The following is a 22348-nucleotide window of genomic DNA, read 5'->3' as shown; positions in this document are numbered from 1 at the left end:
TGTCGTGGCTGGTTATCTCTGGCTATCGAAAGCGGCGACGTACGCGAGGGCGCCGGGTGACAACGCGCACCCTCACTCGAAAGTATATTGCCGCGAAACCTTCAAAACTGTATTTGTTGTTTTTAACAGCCGCCTGCCTACGGCCTTATCACTCTGATTCTGGATCGCATATCAGTTCTGTATTCTTTGTTTGTTAATGCTCGATGTCGCGAGTCGCACCTTATCAGTTTCGTTGTAGCGTAAGATGCACCGAGATCTGTCTCGAAGATTCCGGCCACTCGTGCGTCTTTCTATAATGTTCCAGCTTGTGCTGGTAGCTGTTTGCGACGTTATCTAGATTGTTCTGAGCAGCCTTTAAATTGAGCGTTGACGAGTGCGACGGGCATTCTTTGTTCGACGATCGACGAGCACGTTTGTTGCTATCGCCGCCGCCGAGTTGCTTAGTTCTTTTGCGGGCGCAAGCCAGCCCAATAGTTTCTTCAGTGCAATCACCGACTCTTCATTTGTGTCATCGACCTTGTCACCACCACATGACAATATTGAACGATATTAAAGAAAACTTACTATCCTCGTCATCATTGCACAAAACGTTAAAAACTATGTTCCATAAACTTTTGACGGCGAGTGTACATGCGAGCACCTTTGTGAGCTCGTCAGATATTTAGCTGACGCGACCTTTAACATTCCTAACGGTTTATGGTTTGAGTGTGATGGATTTGCACCTGGGATGGTATTAAATATTTGTTACCTAGGGTGACCGGAGCTGTCACGATCAGTCAGCGAAAGAGCGCTTTTTCTTCAAATAAACTGCACTCACGCGTATAGAGCCCGTTCCACGGTCCGATGCTCGCAACACCATATGGAGCTGCGATGGGTCTTGGTCGGGTCGGCATCCTAATGCCCTGCTAACCTTTCCTGTGGAGAGATCGTCTCTCAGTCTGCGCCATACATTTAGGGAAGTCTGCTGGATAGTGGCGCTTTAAGTATATTTTTTATTTGTGCGGCTTTGCATTGATTTTTGCCCATTGCTGATGGCGCCAACTTTTGGCGGCCAGCCTCCGGTCCGCGCGTTACTTTCTCATCCCTACCCTAACTCTGTTTTTTTTTTCCTTTTTTTTTGCAGCAAAGAACGGGAACGCAAACGTGGGTGTGCGTTACATCTTTGAGAGCGTGATGAGCGAACTGGAAAGCGACGAGCGCAGGCGGTTCATCTTCGTTGAAACCGGTTTCTTCAACCTATGGTGGAAGAATCTCAGCGAGGCCAAAAAGGAACGCTTCAATGCCCTTGTGCAGTCCGGTAACGTCTTCCTTCATGTCGCATTGCTTTGTGCATGCCATGCAGTCTGGTGTAACCTCGAAAGGAAAACTCTTTTGCTTGTCCAAGGTGCGGCGTTAACCCTTTATATTACGATAAAATGTGTAATGAACCAACATCACTTGAGCCAATTTTTCAGATGAATAAATTTTTCGGGATATATTGCCGAAATGACACTGCATCCAATTCGAGAGAGTTTCAGTTGAACGTATTCTAGATCACTGCAGTTTTCTCTTCAGTAAATATCTTGGAAAGCACTCGTACTGTGGTCGGGTTAGAATGAATTACTTCGTAAAGCATAAGACTATTTCCATCCACGAAGGTGAAAAGGGTGGAGTCTTCGATACTCTAAGGCGCTGCACTTTCCATTAATAAAGTTAGAAGGTCACATTTCTTTTTGGGTGCTGAGGTCGCACGCCTGCCTTGTACCCGGAGGAGAAGCTCTACCGCGTGCCTATAGCGCACATGGCCTTAGTCATAGTCGTGAACAAGTGACCAACGACATTTTACCGGGAATCGCAGCAAGAGAGGCGCTAACCAATGTGTCGAGAGAAGTTGAAATCCTCTGCCACTCATCACGTGCCGAAAGTAAAAAAAAAAAAAGAATAGTCGCACAATTGATGACAGTGGGAACTTTTCATGCCAAAGTTCAGCGAAAAATTGCCGCATGCTGTAAGAGGTGCTAGGCTCGCACTTAACGCGTAAACCTAAATATTGTGCTACAAATGCTTTGTGAAACCATTAGTTCTTGTCATGCTCTTTGCTTGGTCAGAAAAAAAAAAAAAAAAAAAAAAAATATATATATATATATATATATATATATATATATATATATATATATATATATATATATATATATTTCATCCAACTTTCACCTAAGTAAAAGTTTCGCACCTGAAGTCCGTTCAAGTATGTTGAAGTATTTACTCTAAGCCTGGAACTGCGGGTACTGCAATTAATATAGATCTGACGTGTAAGAAACACTTCGCCTTAGAGTTTTTTCTTGTTTTTTTTTATTAGGGAGAAAAGGAGAAAACTTTTCAACTCCACGAAATAGTTTAACATCGTCCTCCTCACATTTGCTGCATGTGTATCCGCGCGTTTTTCTTGTGCATCATTGATTTGGTTGCGCATTAACCCTGAGTGTCCCGGGCATTGCGTTTTGTGCAGTAGGACGTGCGACGACAACAAACATTCCTCTTCTGAAGTGTTTAGACAAGTTATCTTTCGTTTACAGAACCTCGCAAAGAGGACGAACGGGCAGGGATCAATCAGTTATTTCCCGATAGCTGTTTATGGGGCCTTGATGTAACCGCATGGTGTAAACAAAATTAATCTTTTTCAGAGCAGCGAAAAGTTGTGTTCAAAACAGCATTCGCCAAAACGCATTTGCGGAAACTCCCCAAACGGCACACCTGTGCACTGTCATATGATGCAGGTCTCATGGAATTCATCAGCGGTGGCTGGGTGATGAACGACGAAGCTTGCGTCCACTACTCGAACACCATCGACCAGATGACCTACGGCATACGCAAGCTGAACGACACGTTCGGAAAGTGTGGCGTGCCAAAGATAGGGTGGCAGATTGACCCGTTCGGCCACTCCAGGGAATACGCCTCTCTGCTGGCGCAGGTAAAAGCTCTAACGGGGCGAAAAAGATACGCCACCCGCTGCAGCCGTTGCAAGAGGGGCAAATCAGGCTCGTGATATCCCCTATGAAACTGCATCGCCGTTTAATTTCCGAGTATTCTCCCAGAACAACACTTGCTCCATATATAACTGATTGCCGTGCTTCGTTATTTCCTCGTTAGGTCAGTGTACGTTTGCGAGCTTTACTATTGGCGGAAGGGCTTAAAAGGCAACAAAAATTACTTAGAGAAAATAAAGACCAAGAAAAATAATTTTCAAAAAATTTAGTCTTCGATATTTCACTGCTAGAAAATTAACGTATTTATTGGTCTATACCCACTGAACAACAGACAGGCAGTGCCTGCAGGAGGTATTTAAAGTATTTTCGAAAAAGTTTCAAATACTAGTAACGGGTTTGAGGCCATCAATTGTTGATCAATAATCAATTTCGCGTTTTGTTGCGATGAAAATTAACACTTCTTGCAAATTGTTTTGGGCTCGGAAGTAAACATGGAATAATCACTTGGCAAGCCTTTTAAAGTGTGGCAATATTAGTCTATGAGCTGAGGCTAGGGACCTTTCGGCCCTGCTGAATGCCTTCCTATTAAATGGGAATAACTGATCACTTCGTAGTATATTGTGTTATCAACAAAACTGTAATGCCCATAAACCTCGTCCAAAGATTTTTATTCTGGGAGGCACTGTGCACTTTTCTTAACCTTTAGGAGCGATAGAATGTGAATGTGATTTTTGTTTTGTCTACAGATGGGAATGGACGGGTACTTCTTCGGGAGACTTGACTACCAAGACTTCAGAGCACGCAAGAAGGACCTGCGGCTCGAGTTCATTTGGAGCGCGAGCGAAAACCTCGGTAAGCATGTTCTGCCGGTTACCGGGCACCGCGTGAATTTAGGACTGTGTAGAACAGGAAATTCCCGCGAGGAGAGATTGCTGTTTGTTATTTTTACATCGTCCAAATAGCATGGGAAAATCGTATCAAGCAGTGTGTAAGAGTGCAGACGGTTAGACATATTTAATGGATAGTTCAGAAAGAGCACACAGAATAGCAAACATTGGTGTTTTTCTGCTTATTGTGTGCATCGCCTCTTCAGGTAGTAGCAGGAGCGTTGTAAGCAAGCAGCTAACTTTGCATGTAAGCGAAATCATGCGATCATTGTACAGGAACCACTGGACTGAAAACAGTCCTCATATTAAAATAATAATCAGCGCCTGATGTAGCCTAATGGGTACCAATAAAGCTTGATGGGCACACCAGGAACATGTTTTTTCGTTATTGTAAATATGTAAAATGGATGTTAGGGGGTCTACTATGTTTGTTAACATGAAAGCCTAAAATTATTCTTAGTCTAATGTAGGATTTTTAAAGTCGTAAATTACATGTTCAGCTTGTGCTATTAACTCAAATTGACATAAATTGAAGCCTTTCAGATTTCTCACCTGAGAGAGAACGTTGTGTTTCTTTTCTAGCACAAAAATTGCGCTTATCCCTTCAGCAACTTATTCCGCTTATTGCTTCAGAAATTTCAAAAATACCTGCTTTAAAAAAAAAAAAGAGAGAGAGAGACCCGATTAGTACGGGAAACGTGAGCGCGTTCGTCTACCAAACGATACAAACTCGAAATCCAATGCCTTATATTTGCGAGCGTTAATTCGCCACAGTGAACTCAAATCGTGTGCACTTTGTCTAAATTGTATTCTGGCAGACTTAGGATCCTGCAAGGCTGCAATTTAACTTCTGCCTCATTTAGCCGACTGCCACAGGTGACTCTAATGTGCATACATGGGGTATTGCTCGCATTTCTGTCCAATCAGCTGAATTAAGAAGTGCCTGCTTTGTGCAACAGAAAATACGATCTTATTCAGAACGGCAGAGCTGCTTCCTGGAGCTGGAACAATTCCTGGACTTGAGATATCAGAAAAATGTCTAACGTGATTGCTCCTAAAGGCTTTGAAAAAAAAAAAAAAAAAAAGTGTGCGCCGGATAATAGTAAATGCTGTACGGTTTGTTTGCATGCGCAGGAATATAAATAGTCTTGCGTGCTGCATTGCTTAGAGGCTACAAAATAAGCGCATGCAAAGTCGCCAGCGAAAGTTAAGCGCCTGTTTCATGATCCTCGTTCTCGCAAGATTGATGCACTTCTCGTTTTCACCGTTACGGCAAATAGAAGCCAATAGGTTTTTATTTCAAGACCCTTTTTTGTTCCGTTCAACAGGAAAAGCTGCCGAAATCTTTACTGGTATTCTTCCAAACAACTACAGCCCTCCAAAAGGATTTTGCTTCGATATTTACTGCAACGACGATGCTATTGTGGCAAGTACCTTGATTTTCAGCTGTTTCTTAGCGTTGAGAGTTGGAACGATACATATTCAACGAACGGGTAGAGTTCCTCGGGATGCATACTTCGCCGAAAATTTTATTTTTAAGAGCATTAGCCACATGATATCACCTATCCGGTTATAAGACTTGTGCAGATGTGCTGTCAGTGCAGGTAGGAAAAGTTGCATGCAGTCATTGAAAGCTCACGCATCGAAGACGTAGTGCGTGCTGCTGCCGCATCATTGCAGCATACTGAGAACGAGTTCAGAGAGTTTTATAATCTTGACCAAACGTTTAAACATATATCCTTGAAATGTATCTTTAGCAACTTGCTAAGGCATGTAGACTGTGCGTACGGTCTTACTAAAAAGTTCAGATCGAACGGGTGTGCTCCTGAGCCGCACAGTGCGACTCCTGACGGATTCCCAGTCCTCCAAATCTCTTGAAGGCAAGTGTATTTTTGCTCTACCGTCTCCAGTATAGTACGACTCCCTCTGCACGGCCTTCAAGCAAAGCCCACGGGCTCTAAACTTTTCGCAAAGCCTGTACTACATGGACTGGTCAGGCAGACATAGGCTATAGTGCGCTCCTGAAGAACATCCTTACGGGTGCGCGAAGGTTACACGCTTCGGCTAAGAATCGAATAGAAATAATCAGCTTCCAATGTCTAATCGACAACAGACATTGCAGTGGTGATGCGCTTTTAATTTTGTTCAAAAAGTAAACCTATAATTCTTAGCGCGTAAGCGACAGCTCGAATCAGTATAATAATAGTCTGAGACATAATCTTTGTTTGCGACAACATGACCATCTTTTAATTGTACAAGGCCTTGATGGAAAGGAGAGAAAACGTCACCGGTGGAAGTACGGTAGCTATACCTGCAAATATGAAATCAATGTTCATTCCCGAGCCATGGTCACTATACCAGTGCACATCAGCATCCCCGTGTCTCGCCTCAGGTCCCTACAGACCCTGCAAACGGGGGCACAGTTCGCATACCGGGCCAAGCGGGGTCTCGGCTTATACCGCTGGTGCAACGCGGAGGCAAATCCTCCTCGGGTCCAGGGGTTATTACACCACAAGAGGCAGCCCGGTGCTAGGTCTTATAGCAGGGGAACCGCGGTGATATACACCAGCGGCCACCTATCCTCACGTATGTCGTCACCGCATCACTATGGGAACACTTGTCAGAAAACCCACAGATTCCATTCGTGCCAGCCCCCGGGGGCTCATCGCCACGAGCCACAAAGGAGAAATAAAAAGAAGTTTATGAGAAATATTAGAATGAAATGTCATAAGCTTTCATGAACAAAGATCTTGTAAGAATTTATTATGTAAACATTTTTGCCTACAACATGGGGCACATAGCCGCCATGCCGCTGCTATTGAAGCTCTCCAAGCCTTGCACGCGAAATAGAAAACAAATGGTTGTGAATGCACTCCTTGATTTTTTATTCTTTAATGAAGCTAAAGGAAGGTGGAGCCTTGGAGTCGAACACGGATATTGATGATATAACTTGACCCGTGTTGAATTATTTTTTTGAAAATACTCCCACTTACTCAAGTCCCTCCCGCCTGACATATTGATCACAGTTGGCTTAATAAAAAATGAGGTAAATAACTCCGAGTTCAGGCAATACGCTGGCTCTGCCGTCTGACACGAGTGTGAGTTGTTGAATGAGCGCTGACAGTACAAATTACTTATAACCGGGCGTTTCAAATTATTCGATATAGCTTTGTCTTTTCCAAGTAGTGCAAAATGCCTCAGTGCAGTTTCTTCACGTGGCTCGTTTTGCAAGGCGGACATTTTATATGTTATAAAGCTCAATTATTGCCGATTAATAGCTGAAATGAACCTGTCAACTTTTCATTTTCGATTTTCAATTTTAAGGGGTAACTATAGATCAAGGTATTAAAGGCCGTTGGCATAGAAGGTGAGCCCCCTTTTTGTATTTTCTTAACCGGAAACGTGGCTTGAAATATTCAACGTCAAAAACGCGCATCTGAAATCTCGTTGTTTGGGCTTTTCTGGATTGCACATTTATAAAATGACGTCATATGCATTTTTTTATGCATTAGGTAGAAACGCCATTTATGTGTTTGATGATGTAAAAGAATATAAATGATTTTGGCGGCAATATCACGCTCAGCGGCACCCTTGCGTTATTGGGAAAGATGTGAAAGGTAACTCAACGAGCTTTGACACGTTTATTTTTGACGCTCGATATTTCGAGTCACGTTTTCGGTTAACAAAATTTAAAATGACTCACCATTGATGTTTGCCCTCTTCAATTTCTCAATATAACATCGTCTCGAAAAAAAAATTAACGTTTTCTAATCCATTTTAGTTATTTAATTGCCCAATCATTAAGCTCTATAACATGTATAATGTCCGCCTTGCTGTACAAACTAAATGAAATACCGCACTGGCGTATCGTTCAAAGCTTTAGAAGAAAAAAAAAATGTATCGGCAATCTGTTTTGTGCAATACCGATTCGTGCATACGCTTTGCTGCAGCCAGAACACAGCAGTAGACAGCAGGATTCCGGCTTTCCTGCACAGCATGCCTGTTAACAAATTTGCTATTAACCGTTAGTATTGCGGATAGCACACTAACGACGTACTATCGGATAAAAAAAATGGCGGGCTAAACAAATTGTTTATTCGTTCGTTTTTTGTTTTTTTTTTTGTTTTGTTTTTGTTCGTCACAACACGACTTACACATTGTGAAAGGGATCAAGAAGAAAATTCGTTTCATTACAACTTGAAACAAAAAAAAAAAAAAAAAAGAAAGAAATTTGGTCCCTTTGGCATTGACAGTACAGAAGCAACATAATTTGAAAACTAAAAGAAAGATAGCGCAGACTTAAGCGAACAGGACAGAGACAAGCGATCACAATACAATCGAATAAACACATTCCGTTCCTATAAAGGCTCTGCTAATACGGCATTTGCACAATTTCTGGACAGGCTGTGTTGTTTTTAAAGCTTGTAACGTATGATGTTATCATACGATTGAATCACTGAAGGAAGAAGCGCCTTAACGTCACAGATTTGTTATCACATATATCACAGATATCCATACCTGTGCCATACCTGCTTTCAAGTGTTCATTTAGCAAACGAGGCAAGTTATTCGTAAGCACGTGATAGTTGAAATTGGTATGGCATTTTTAAACTTCCCAACGGTCAGACCTTCTAGTTATATACACAGTGTTATAAGGCTGCATTTGCTGTATTAAGTACCCCAGAACAAGAGAAAGAGTACATAAATGAGTTTGTGGCATCTGCATATATGATGAATTTAGATCATGTGATACAGAAACGATGCAATATATGTTTTAATTATATAATAAGGGACTAAGAATGTTCTCTTATAGTTTTATGACCCCATATTAGGTGTCTAATTCGGAGAAATTTTATTCACTGAGAGAGAGATAAGAAATAGCACACTAAGGGAGTGTTCTTGAATGCTGCAGAGGGAAGAGAAAATCGATAGCGTTGGTATTTACCTTCCTTTAACTGAGATTTATTTCGCTGCTTCGATTTCACCTACCTCTGAGCATACATATGCACCCATCGGCTGCATACATCAACCTGACTGTCCACGTATTTCTTTGCAATTTGTTTCCTAGTCCGTCTTTTTCTTTGTACCACTGGACGCTTTGGGATCAAGAGTTTTGAATGGAGGAATTATTGTATTTGCCAGAGGGGACCTAGAACTCATGAGTGTGCGTAGGGGGCACCATGTTAAAATATTCCTACGTAATGAGGATAGCGTAGATAACGGCGTAATTTGTTGGCTGGATTCCTTGCTCCGCATTGAAAATTATTGTTCATATGTAACCCTAAGAGCAATCAGTGATGTGTCGAGTGCTTCAGGATTAAAAAACTAGCTGGTATATCATTTTTTTTCAGTGCAAGCACAAGGGGCTAGCCTAGATTTATGCCATTTTAATCCAGCCTTTATGTTGTGAAAGCAAATCTTAACCTTATTCGACATGACAGAATTTCGTTGCTACGAGACAGATCATAATTCACTCTTAGCAGTTGATGGACGAGTTGATTAAATTTTTTTTTTTACTTAAACACTTAAAAGTTGAAGGGAATAATAATTGGTTCACAGGAAGGGAAAGGCGCAGTATCTGTCACACTTGCTCTGTGGACACCTGAACCGCGCCGTAAGGAAAGGGATGAGGGTGGGAGTGAAAGTAGAAAGAGAGAAAGGGGAGCCGTAGTCGAGGGCTAAGAGAGGCTAGTAAACAAGCTTTTGTCCTCTGTGATGACCTCTGTGTTTTACAAGAACAGTTTTTTTCTGTGCAAAAATACAAAACAGAAACAAATTGCATTTTCAGCTATTCTCCACTTAATGTTCATCCTACAACTCTATCTATTCAGTTTTATATATACTTGCTGTGTTGAAAGACAATTATTAAGAAAAGCAGTTACAAATAACTTTGCTGCATATACGTACAGGTGATTAAAAATTGCTCCTCTCGACTGCTTGTTTTTTCATTACAGGATGACCCTGACAGTGAGGAGTACAATGTGAAATACAAGGTGGATCAATTCGTCACCTACGCCAAGGCACAGGTATACAACTACAACTGCGTCAGTGCTCTTTTCTTGATGAGCAAATACTTATTTTTGTCTCCATTCTCCGCACTGTTGTATTGTTACATGTAGTTTCGCTGACAGGTGCGATCAGTAGTATCAGTTTCTCGAGACAAATAACTGCTTGTTACGAATAACTTGAGACAGACTGGACGTTATTTCACTCGCAGATTTTCAGCTGATGAGATTCTTCACTAAGAACAACTAACGCGAATCAGGTGATCTCGTAGGAAGTAAAATTCTACCCATGCATACACATAACGAGAGAGGCGGCTGGTAGAGTTCCAGAAGTGCAATTGTTGAGAGGCCGGTGCGTAAATGTCGAATATATCCTGTCACCTTATACTGCACTGCTGGCCGATAGCGACTGCTTGCAAAATCAAAATATATTCGCCCCTTTTTTTTTGCGCCTGCATTTGACAGGCACTGTTCTACAAGACGAACAACATACCGGTCACTATGGGCAATGACTTCAACTACCAAAGTGCTGGCCACTGGTTCACCAACTTGGACAAGCTGATTCATCACGCCAATCTGGTGGTAAGATGCCTCACGTTACAGAACTGTGTGCCCGAAATCAAAACGATCACGCTGCTATAAAGAAAACATTGATTCGCATAACCTCGCTCCCCTGAGCTGTAGATCCGGTGTGCAATATCGAAAGCAACGAGGACGTACACTGCGTCGAGCGGATGCAGCAGCTGAGCTGCACGGTCTAAGGATAAGACTTCCGGACATCCTCGTTGCCTTTTTGTGATATCGTTGTGAGGCGCAGCCTGCGTTACTGGAAGGCAAAGAAACTCAATGCTCATGTCCTCTCCTGTGGTGAAGACAGTCGCGTCCTCTACTGCGGAGTCCGTCATGTTTGCGCCCACTCTTCGTGCTTCAGCAGCGCGCACTGGGGCCGACAATACGGCTTCGCAAGAATGGCGTTTCATTCATACAGTGCTACGGATATGCAGCAACGAAAAATCGGAGGATACAAAGGATCAACTTTCATACTTTACAAAACCAGACTCCCAAGCTACACATTCCATGGCAGTCATTTTGTAGGAAAAAAAAATCAGGTTGCTGAACAATATTTTGCACGTATTGGCATCAAACGTAATAACATAATTCGCGACTTTTTCGTGTAAGTTGGGCGCTCTAGCAAGCCTGAAAAACGTTTCTGGCGTTTTCTGAACTGGCGAAAAAAAAACGTTTTCTCTATGAGAGTCATTCAGGTTAGAAATACAAAACCTCCCGAAAAAGCAGAGAATAAGTGTCTACCGAGCGTATGTTGGCGGCCTAGTTGGCTCTGCGTTTTAAATTGATAAATACAAGACACTATCCGTCTTTGCGCCCGGTCGTTTTTAACCAACTATCCCGGCAACGTACGTTATTGAAGTACGTTTCTAATACTGGCGCCTGTCCGTCGTTTCCTAGTCTTCACCTGTGCCTACATGCATGCGCTTTGTCTTTTTCAAGCTGTCCACAGGGTATACTATGTAGCAAAGCGCACGTGTTGCATCGATGAAATATTTTTAGCGCGCACTTCTGGCCGCAATCACGGATTTCGTTGGTGGCGGTCCGACGCCTGTTCTCTCTCTCTCTCTCTCTCTCTCTCCGTGAGCTTGATACGCGAAAGAGACGGTGGCGACGCCTAAGTGGTATTGCGCCGCGTCACGCGTTTTAGCTAATGAGAAGGCGGAGCGGCATCACAGCTGCAGCCAATAAGAGATGCGTCACGCGCGCATCTCAGGACACAGGTGCATTAATAAAATTCTACAAATATGGAATAGCTCTAAAAACCATTTGCCTCCAAGTTCTCAATATAAATTTACACGCTAACTTCAGCCAATAAAAAGGTTATTATTGAATTTTGGTTAATTACTAAGTTTACGGCGACAATTAACACCCCAATTTGTGTCCGCCTGGCCGCATTACGAATGTACAAAAACGGCATAAGCGTACGGCATTTTGCTTTTTTTTTTTTAATATTAAGTAAAGTCTAATTTTGAACAGTGCCCTGTATATTTAGGTCAAAAACACCTGCAAGCAGCTTCGTTAAGACGAACAATGGAGAGAAGGTTTTCAAAGCAGTCTTGTATTATCCTGCCAATCACGAAGACATTGTAACCATATCCGAGCATAAGAGAATGTCGTGCAGGCGAAACACAGTTCTAGGAGTGATTAAGAGATCGCTTTCATTGAGATGTGAAGCCCACATTCATACCTTCAAGCTGAGTCCATTGATGGGAGGTGCGTTTAAGTTGAGCGCAGTGTTGCCGACGTTCTGCAGCGAATGTCCGTTTTAAGTCCATCATGCGACACAGCGCAAATGACACTAGCCACTAGCGTCAGCCGCTGAAAAGGTCATCACACTTGGCACATAAAACTTGCTTTTCTCACAAAATGACGCGCAGAAGATGTGGAATATTGACCACTGGGGGGTCTACTTTCATGTCGATTTCAATTCTTAATAGAGGATGCGCGAGGTTTAGACAAACATATTGCAAACAGCAGTGTACTAGATCATAAATGCCCGATGGCAGCTGCAACATGTACTTGTATCTCATATTTCCTCTGTTTAGATCGAAGTCGTTTGCACCGTAGTCTTCTGCTTGTACGAAAAAATGTCCTTGCCGTGCCACGACTATATGTGATATATGACTATAAAAAAATTAGTCATGTTATTATGCGTGAGTGAGATAAATACACGGAAAAGGGATGACGTCACTTATCTACTAGGGTGGGTATTATTTTAAAGGGGTAGACTTAACTTCGGAATACTAGCAAAGTAAAGAAATAATGCCTATGGTAATTACACTGCATACCCGTGAAGTGTTGATCGGCGGCCACTTGTCTCGTTTTATATTTACTGCCTAGAGGAGCCTTCTTTTGGGCTCTCTTCGGAAACCGAACATTCTGTGATTCGTGAATAGAGGCATGCAACACGTCGGCATGTTTTCAATCATGCGGCCAAGGAAAACAGGGATCTAGCAGACGCAGGTTGTCGCACGTGCGATCGGCACAGGCGAGGAGCAGTGCAGGAGTGAGTGGAAATATGTCGGCCGCTGCCGCGAAAGTGGTACTGATTACTTTAAAGATGGATGACGCCACCCTCCAAGGAGGAGCGATTTGGCGCTCCCATTGAGGCACTAGGGCAGGGGGTAAGTCAGCGCCTACGCTAACCTAGACTGCTGCACTTCATGATATAGGGAAAGCTGAGTTCCCTTTGGCAATGATGCCACATCAGGCCACACTCTTGGGCAGCCGCAAGTCGAGGGGAAACACAAGAGAGCTGAGTTGAATATGAAAAAGGATAAATATTTCAGATTTGGTGCTTGCGCTCCTGATGCGTGTTTAGAAAAATTTCCTTTCGGGGTGACATCCTTTGTGAGGTGTCCTTTGGTCCCTAAAGTGTTTTTTGTTAGCACCAAAGAGGTGGTTCTTCAGGGACCCTGTACCAAATGATCATTTTTGTATTTCATGATACGCTAGTGCGGTAACAAACCAAACTTTATTTACTTTTTTTCACGCCAACAAGAAATGTTTTTTTTTTATTTCATATATGACCACTGTTGTGTTTTAGTCTGATTTCTTGCCATGTGACGAACTCAAAGAGCAGTTGGAAAGGGTTTGGAATTTTGGAGAGCTTAAAGGAGTCGAATGTCTGAAAGTTCCACTTAAATCATGCAAAGTCTAAGTTATAGCACACGAAACTGTAACGTGGGCAGCGAATAAAGACGCGCTGAATTTCAGGCTTCTCCACAGCGCACAGCGGTGGATGGCGTAATGCGTGATGACGTCATATACAGTGGCGATACATTTACAATGCTGAAATCTTTCCTTCGGGAAGAAAACTAACGCTACAGAAAACGCGCAGCGTTCTTTGGCTGCACCCAAAGACTCGCGACAGGGTTTGGGTGTAGGTAGGTATTTAAAATTTCACTGTCCTTGACGTCATTAGTGAGATCATCGAGCTTCAGTGTCATTCAACGCTGTGAGAAGCCTCAATATTTATTATGTGATTACGTCAGCATTTTAAATGTGAGTACAAAAAGGGTTCGCACGTTTTGCATTTAACTTCATGGATTCAAAACCTTGAATCTTGTGGAAGTCCATCTTCTCTTTAAGGGACCGCTGAGAGCGCTGAAAGCTTTCGTGTCGGTACCATTTGTTGCCCCGAGAACGGAGGTTATATTATATGCCGCGTTCGCAGAACACTGTGTCGGACTCTGCGAAATAGCACCGGAGAAAATGTTAGTTTAATGAAGTTAGTTTAAGGACTATTAGGTTGAGAATGATGATTGCGCTGTATTTAATTTTCTCCATTCACAACTGGGAAATCTATGGCACTCATCGAGGGGGACAGTCTTGACGACGCTGCAGTTTGGTTCATAATTTCAGCATCATTTTCCCGATTCTCTGTTACGCTCATATTTGTGCTTTCCAGTCCGTTCGCTAATTATCACCCCTGCTTAAAACGCATCGTTACAACATCGAATCCCATAGACGCGTGGTTTTGCAGAGTTTTGAATTTCTTATTCTGAATGATTATTGAACCGTTTTTCTGCGCCGTCTGCTTACACCTCACATCGTCCCTCTCGCTTCAGTCGAACAAGACTAAAGTGAACCTACTGTACTCGACCCCATCGTGCTACCTGAAGGCGCTGCACCAGTCCAAAACGTCGTGGCCTACCAAGACAGACGACTTTTTCCCGTACGCTAGCGACCCGCACGCATACTGGACGGGCTACTTCACCAGCAGGCCAGCGTTCAAGTTCCTTGACCGGTACACCAATAACCAGCTCCAGGTGCGTGATGTTGTGATGTTCGGTGGACCGGATGTTCCTTAACTGATGTGCCTCGTTCAATATTTTGCTTCCTGTCATTTGTGAGCCAAATAATTGACCTCAGACGCCGCCATCAAACGAAAACTGGATTTCTTCTTCTGTAAGGAAGGCTGCCCAGAATTTTGTGTTGGTCTCTGAGTGTCTGTTGAAGAAGCGTACAGCGTAAACATGAAATTTTATAAATATCTAGAAATAGCCTTCGCGCTTTTCCGTTGTCGTCAGTACATGATTTCGTTGGAGAATAAAAAGTCACCTTTTGCTTCTTAAGTTCGGCGTGGAAGCCTAGAGTTTCTTGAGAACTGAGGCAGATGTAGTTGAAAGGGTAGCTATCATACGGGCATACATGTAGTACACGATCACCGTCATGATTTCTGATGGTGAACAGGGAGGAAAACAGAAAAGGAAATGCAGACAAGGTGCAAGGGCACCGCAAAGCGCCATAAATAGTGCGGGAATCAAGACAGCTGACGCGAAGTCGTTCAGCATGATCTTTTTCTGCGTGAATTCCTGCCTCATGCATAGCCATTTCGCGAAGACAATGAGCTGCTCAAGTTCTAGTGCACGTTGCTCATATGCTGGGCGCTATTTCAACTGGCTACTCGAGTGCAATGAAGCTTCGTATCGAAGTGCGGGCTAAGTGCCCCAACAAACCACGTTTCAGGTTGCCAAACAGCTTGGCGTCCTGGCTGGCCCCAAGGATGTTACAGAGGCCTCTCTCAACGTGTTACGTAAGTTTTTTTTTTTTTTTTGAGGATCCATTAAGCGTAAAATGATTGCACGCAAAGGCCATCCATCATTCAGCCGAGTTTTCATAGTCTCGTTAAAATTGCAGCCAACTTAGCTAAGCTTCCCAAATGCGAACTTTGTTCATGCCTCACGCTTCAGTAATATAAGTGCGCAACAAAGATGTGACAAAGAGGAGAAGTTGACAACTTGTCCACTTCTCCTCTTTGTCACGCCTTTGTTGCGCACTTATATTACTGTCCGTCATGGTTCGCCAACTCGCCCAATCAGCCGTTCTACACGCTTCAGTTCGTTTTCATTTCGGGACCAGGGTTTCAAGGTCAGCCTCAGTGGGAGCGCACCGTAAAACTTTGGGACCTCTTAATGCCCTTGATTAAAAGGGCAATGCGATAGCGGTGTATTCTGGATCCACTGCCTACAAATAGAAGTTGATGAAGACGACGACATGCAACGCAGAGCAGACAGAAAGTGGAAGGTAAACACGCAGGGTGATCGGCTGCGGTGATGTGTCTATGATGTTCCGTACTCGCCTCCCAATTTCGTAATTGAGATGCTTGCTTCGACATTGGTTTTCAGGCGCTTCTTGATCCAGAGACGCTGCGCCGGCACTCATGTCAAAACGGCAGCAATCCGTCCCGCTCGGAAAGGATGTCGGGCTTTTAAATCGACTGACGGGAATATTTTAAAATCCTTTTGTCTTCGCGACAAACGCGTATTTTGCTGCCGCACTAACGTCAGCACAGTCCAAAAGAGGCAGAGAATGAATGTCTCTTAGGAACAGCAATTGCATGGAGCGGTTCTCGGTGTCCGTTTAAAGGTGTGTAACCTCTACAATGGAGTGTGTGAAGCGGGCGGCTAACCTTGTACTGATCTCTGCGGCTTGACCTGATCAATGCGCTGTCAGCAGAAGGAAAAAAAAAATGATGCACCCTAAGGTAGAAGACTTTTACCCGGCAGGGCGCCGCCGGGTTGCAAGTTAGGTTCGGTTGGGAGTGCGAAGTGGTGAAGGGCGATTCAATTCAATTTATCTATTTTTCAGAGTGTTGTGATGGATCACTTAGCCTAAAGGCTGTCACTGCTAACTTGACGAGACTCGGGGCGCGCTTCTGTCGTGATATTGCGTGGGAATTTTGTTCACGCAGATTTGTTGTTTTCTCAAAACCTTTTGCTCTTGATCCTACGCTGGAAAGGACAAGGAGTCGCGGATTTTTCCAGTTTTCTTTTCATTCCGTAACTTAACATCGCCTGCAAGACTGCTAAGTATTGGGAACCTTTGCGAGACAGTTCGTTAAAAACAAACACTTGTCTCTGTTCCAGGCGAAGCGTTGGCGGTCGGTCAACATCACGACGCGATCACGTACGTATACATTACAAAAGCGAATTTTTCAGGCCACTGACCAGCGTTGAACTTAATACCCTTAGCTTCCACAAGGTTTAGGGGGTAGTCTGAACCTGGAAGACTTTTGCAGCCCCCAAAGGGGGGGGGGGGGGGGGGACTTGTCCACTTCACAGCCGGCGTGGGCGTGATGTGTTAGTGGTCAAAGGCTACCGTGTGGGGCGAAGAAAGAATGCATTGGCAACTCGATGACAGCATAATATCTACAGATGGCAGGTTGAACTGGTTGAGGTTTGGCCGCGTGAACATACCCGCACACTGTAAATTAACTGATATGTTAACTGATTATATGTTTATAGTTCTACATTTATTAATGCAATGAAGTGTTTTACTTGAATTGTGACAAGCCCGCTGGGATAGTATTTCGTTCTAGTAAGCCCGCTGAGATAGTACTTCGTTCTAATCCCAATGTCGGGATTATGAAGAGAGCTCTCGAATAGCACGTGGTCAATCATGTGTAGAGAGAAAAAGGGAACTCCGACAGCTATTGGCAGGCTCTAAACGGGATGGTGTCTTTTAACCGTCTTTTGAATTCCCTGCAACCGCGTCTGTGTGCAAGCCCTTTCCCCGAAACCCGACAAATTCAAGGGAGTGATGCTGTTATAGTTCTTCACCGCACCGCTCGTGCGCTGCACAGTGAAACCCAAGAGTGGTGTGGAGGGTGCTATGTACGTGCGGGTCTCTCCATTATTGAAAGGAGCTGTCAGCTTAATCACAGCAACGAATTCTGTGATTAATTCCATTCTGAAGCTGAAAATATGTCATGGGGGTTATCCATCCAGAGGTTAGAACGAAACAATACTTATGGATTGATTGCATGCAATCCCCTTTCCGTAATGGGGTCAAATTGAACATACCTTTCTTCAGAAAATTCGGAGTTATATCGCATATTCCGCTTTGCTGCAAAAAATCAAGTACAGGCGTGTGGGCTGCTGTTTTCATCATTCCTCGGTTCCGCGTACGCAATGCGTACATGGCGATAAAAAACATCGAAAGAGAAAAAGTTAATGTTCTCATTAGGAAATAATAAGCAGCTGGTATATCAACCGCGAAGCTACTAGCACCAGGAATACGCAATATTATTGAGGGACTAATGAAAGTACTTCTTGTCTCACATATTTATAGGGTGTCGAAAGAACTAACCGGAAGGAAAGTTTTGGAAAAGGTTCGGATGATGCCTGTAGAGCAGAATAAAAAACAAATAAGAGGCAGACCTGCCTAAAGAACTCAGTGAACCAATCAGATTCAAGATTCAATCAGGCACTACGAAACATGCACCCCTAATAACAGAAAGAAAGCATAGCAGAAAAGGCAAAGCTCATTCACAGTAAGTGCGCAAAAATGTCAGAAGTCGCATTTTCGGATTCAGCAGATGATGAGGACAAAAAGGCCACGACGGAAGTGGTAGCAGATTAGGAACATCAGATCAAAGCAGGAGCAATCATTAACACTGCTAAATTTGAGGAAGACGAGGAGATTGCGGTCGCGATAGCCATAGCGATTGCAGACAGGCGCCCGCAGAAATGTGATCAGAGGGAAAGTTTTCACGAGTGGGGCGGCAACGATCTTGAATTGATATATACATATATTGCTCACATACATACATAGCAATTGCTCACATGCAAATTACCAAGGAGGAAGAGGCAGCGTTAGACAAGCTCCGAACTAGTACGTGCCCACGCATTCGCATTTTACATTGCATACATTTTGCGTTTTACTCAGCTGAGTATCCGCTTTGTGAGGAATATCCCAATCTATATTATATGATGTGGGCATGTAAGAAAAGTAAAACAAAAAATTGAGCCTATTTTTTCGAAAACCCAAAAGTTGAGCAGTGCGGTGTAATGCTTGCTAACTCACTTCCGCGGAACCAGAAATCACTGGTGCTAGGGGCAAGACAGGCAGCCGTCTCTGTTGGTGTCCTGGACTGCGGACTACACCCACAATTCCTTGCTAAACAATAAAGTTTTATTCATTCAGCGGTGGCATCCCCTGGATCACTAACCAGCTGTAACAATTTTCGTCCCCATTGTGCTAATGTATATATTGTGAGCGCAGTGCGTGAACTTTCACCTCTTTCATCTGTATAGATCCATCATCATCATCATCATCATCATCGCTGACTGCTGCTCGGAGCGTCGCGCTTTGTGTGCCAGCTGGTTCTGAAAAAGAACAGACGTTTGTGCAAGTGCTGTCTCACAATATTTACATTTTTTCCACTTAGGGGAACCGCTAAGCAAGCTGTGGCCAATGATTACGTCAAGCATATATCAATCGGACAAAACGCCGCCGACGTAAGTCCTCCACTGCCTCCCGAGTATGCTTGCGCCGTTAACTTGTGCTTTGATGAAAAGTGGTTGGGTTGCTCTCCTCACCCTTTGCGTTTTTCAGAAATACACGAACTATGCCTTCGAGAAGCTACTGCCCAAGCATGCGAAGGCTCAAGTCCCGTTGCTCGTTCGCTGCCACACTTTGAACGTCAGCGCGTGCGAAATCACGGAAGCATCTGCTCAGGTCAGTTCTCGGGAAGCGCCTAGCTGCCAAAAATATTGACTCGCTAGAACGCCGATAAAGGGAAAGGAGCAGATTTAAGCAACTAAGGCGCTGAACCATGTAGCACTACTGGCTGAATCGTTGAGATATGCGCTTGTCGAAAAATTCTTGGCGTTTACCTTTTTTGTATTAATAAGGGCATAAGATTTGCGCGAATAAAATTTACTGCGGCGTTAGCACTCGATCAGTACTGCATTTAATCGACCATTTATTGAACAACTAGCTTTCTCTGTTCTCTGTTCGCTGTTTTCTCGGCTGAAACGTGACACTTTGTGGCTTTGGAGCAGCACTCTGTAGCAAAAGTAATGTCCAGCCGCAGCAATTTTACCGTGGCTAAAACATGTGACAGCGGCGGGATACGTATACAAGAGTAGTATATTGATTGCCTCAGCAGAAGTCGCTGCTGCGTCATCACTTTCTAAGCAATTCCGTTACTTATTTGTTCGAGCAGTAAGCTCTTCGAAGTGTCCCCTTTCTTTGTCACTGTCTTCTCTTAGGTTACAGTTCGCATAGCACAGCTTTTAGAGGGCATTCACCACCAGCAAGATCTACGTTCTACTCTAAAAGCAATCTGAAGCGAACCTGAAAAAAATAAAAATCAACTTTGCGTGTCATGTCTGCTTAGAGCTGCGTATGACGTAACGTTTGGCCGGTGTCGGTGGTGAACATGAAGTGAAGTGAACATGCTGTGTAATTCGAGAACAGCATACACGTTGCTCACTATCATAGAGCCTTGTTTTTTGCCCTGCTGTCGTGGTGTTTTCATAGCTGCCATCGCCTCATCGCTGCTTTAAAGTTTTGTTCATTGTATCGTTAGTGTTGCTGTGGGCGGTCTGCTAGTTCCCCGGCCCTGAAGAAGAAACTACCAATTGCATTCCATTCAAGGCATTCCATTGAAATTAGCGCATCATTTTGAATAAATTCCAGTTTTTTGTTTTTTTAATTTTGTGCCTCGATTTAATTAACAACCGACAATCACAAAATTACATGCGAAATGTGTTGCAAATGAAATCGTAGCGCTTCGTGGACTGGTATCTTTTTGAAAACTCGCACCTATACTTAGCCTCCGTATGCCAAACAGCGGGAGAAATAAATTACCAGCCGTCTGAGGCAGTGCCGGATTTTCGGGATTCCGGTAATCTCGTGGCCACATTTAGGAAGACAAGACCTCAGCGCAGTAAAAGTTCCCAGCCGAAGGAGCATCCCCGTAGTCCTCGGAACTGCAAATTTTGAAACCATTTCTTGTCCCTTTTCCTCCTATTTCATTTATCTGAGTCAATGTTCCAAGTTCTCTACCTGAGTTCAGCTTCTCCGCTTTGTTACCTTTCTCACGCTATCTCCAGACTCCCGTGTTGGTGTACAACCCGCAAGCGAGACCCGTCGAGACTTACATCAGGATACCAGTATCGGGCGAGCGTTGGCATGTTCTCGATGCCAGCGGTTCCGAGGTTCCTGCCCAGGTAAGTCAACTTGCGTTAATACTTGCCTAAATACTTGTGTTTCCATACGAACATGTGCTCGTTCTCTGCACGTGCTTGCGGCGCAGAGTGGCTGCAATCGTGTCTCTTGCTTTGGCATTGCAGTCCTCCCTTGCTCTCGCGCCCACTCCCTCTTTTCCAAGTGCTAGAAATGACTTTGCGTAAAGAGCGCTCGCGATGTGATGTAAAACGTTTGTCCTTGCACGTCTCGCTTCTGGCACACTTGGTCTGTGCAGCGATCTTGCGGATCCCACTAAGGCTACGCTTGTGCGTTCCAAACATTAGCATGGGCGACTTCTAGTTTTCCCTCAGTGATTTTCCCGCACAAAAATTGCATTACCAAGGTGCCGTCTCCGTGCGAACATGCATGGCATTGCTTTTAATCACAGTAGAACTCTCGTGGAGCTCTGCGAACGTAAATAGTGCAATTGACGTTCGAGCGTAATTGCGAACGTGTCCTTCAGATGATTGCGCTTACGCGTTTAAAACTGCCATTAACGATTATGAACGTGTTCCTTTGTGCCGGACGCTGCACATAAAGCTGTAGATGGTTCTGTTATCCCTAATCGAATCTGCTTTGACAACGCACGCTTCCAGGAACCTGTAGAGAGAATGCATTAAACCACGCCAAATATAGCGTCTTTTTGAAAGCATTGTGGCCTCATAAAAGGGAAATTTCCGTGACTGCATGGCTGCCGATATCAATGCACAGCTGTGTGCGGCGCGTCGCTATCGGGAATCTAAGGAAACTGCAGACAAAAATGACTTCCCTAAGAGGACTGCGCCTGACGAAATTAACATCCCCTTCTTTGTACAAATCTTCGCAGCTTTCCCAAATTGTAAGCATCAGTCTGGAAACATTGAGTAAGGTTAACTACGAGTAGTTGCATTTTTACTCCTAGCAGTGAACTCTGTCTTTGTATGAAAAGCGCCGTATGCAAGTGTCGTTAATTCTACCTTGAACGTTATGAATTTTGTCCTGTTGTATGCCTGTGGTGAAGGCCACATGATTTATAACGTATGGTAGGAAGTAAATGAAGGTTTTCAACGCCTATGTGGCTTCTTCTGGAATCTGGACATCACGTGGACGCAGTGGATCGATTAGGAAGCAAACATAGAGATTTCGCCTGTTACAATGTGCGTGCGCAAGATATCGATCGCTGTAATGAGCCAGGCTCGTTATGTCTAACTATTCAGGCCTAATCCATGTTATGTTATGCCACGTCAGTATCGAGCGATTCTAGTAAATATTCACCGTAATTGTCGCCATGCAAAAAAAAAAAAAAAAAAAGAGACCAATCATATTAAATTTGTGTTCCCACAAATTTGACAATATATGTCTTCACCTGACTACAACTTTCTAACTGAGACTGCTCGCGCTCGGTCTGTGGCTTAAAAGTTATTTTCCTATTCCGCCTTCAGCCTATCCCAGTTGCCTAGTCG

At 43.8% G+C, this 22348-nt stretch overlaps 1 protein-coding gene across 1 annotated transcript in view; it reads left to right on the top strand.

Annotated features, from left to right (window-relative positions):
- Window positions 1-22348, top strand: part of LOC146201576 (lysosomal alpha-mannosidase-like) — a 48518-nt gene that overhangs the window by 12555 nt on the left and 13615 nt on the right. The window contains exons 3-14 of the mRNA XM_084587660.1: window positions 1124-1297; window positions 2754-2947; window positions 3710-3815; window positions 5179-5276; window positions 9804-9875; window positions 10320-10436; window positions 14495-14695; window positions 15396-15462; window positions 16796-16835; window positions 19099-19168; window positions 19266-19388; window positions 20771-20887. Of these exons, the coding sequence (XP_084443786.1) occupies window positions 1124-1297; window positions 2754-2947; window positions 3710-3815; window positions 5179-5276; window positions 9804-9875; window positions 10320-10436; window positions 14495-14695; window positions 15396-15462; window positions 16796-16835; window positions 19099-19168; window positions 19266-19388; window positions 20771-20887 (1379 nt within the window). The remainder of the gene's footprint in view (window positions 1-1123; window positions 1298-2753; window positions 2948-3709; window positions 3816-5178; window positions 5277-9803; window positions 9876-10319; window positions 10437-14494; window positions 14696-15395; window positions 15463-16795; window positions 16836-19098; window positions 19169-19265; window positions 19389-20770; window positions 20888-22348) is intronic.

The sequence above is a fragment of the Amblyomma maculatum genome, chromosome 1 (assembly GCF_055883805.1).
Source record: "Amblyomma maculatum isolate TAMU_Amacu chromosome 1, ASM5588380v1, whole genome shotgun sequence".
In the NCBI taxonomy this organism is placed as follows: domain Eukaryota; kingdom Metazoa; phylum Arthropoda; class Arachnida; order Ixodida; family Ixodidae; genus Amblyomma; species Amblyomma maculatum.
The sequence above is the reverse complement of the archived record's forward strand: the minus strand, read 5'-3'. Positions and strand labels throughout refer to the sequence as shown.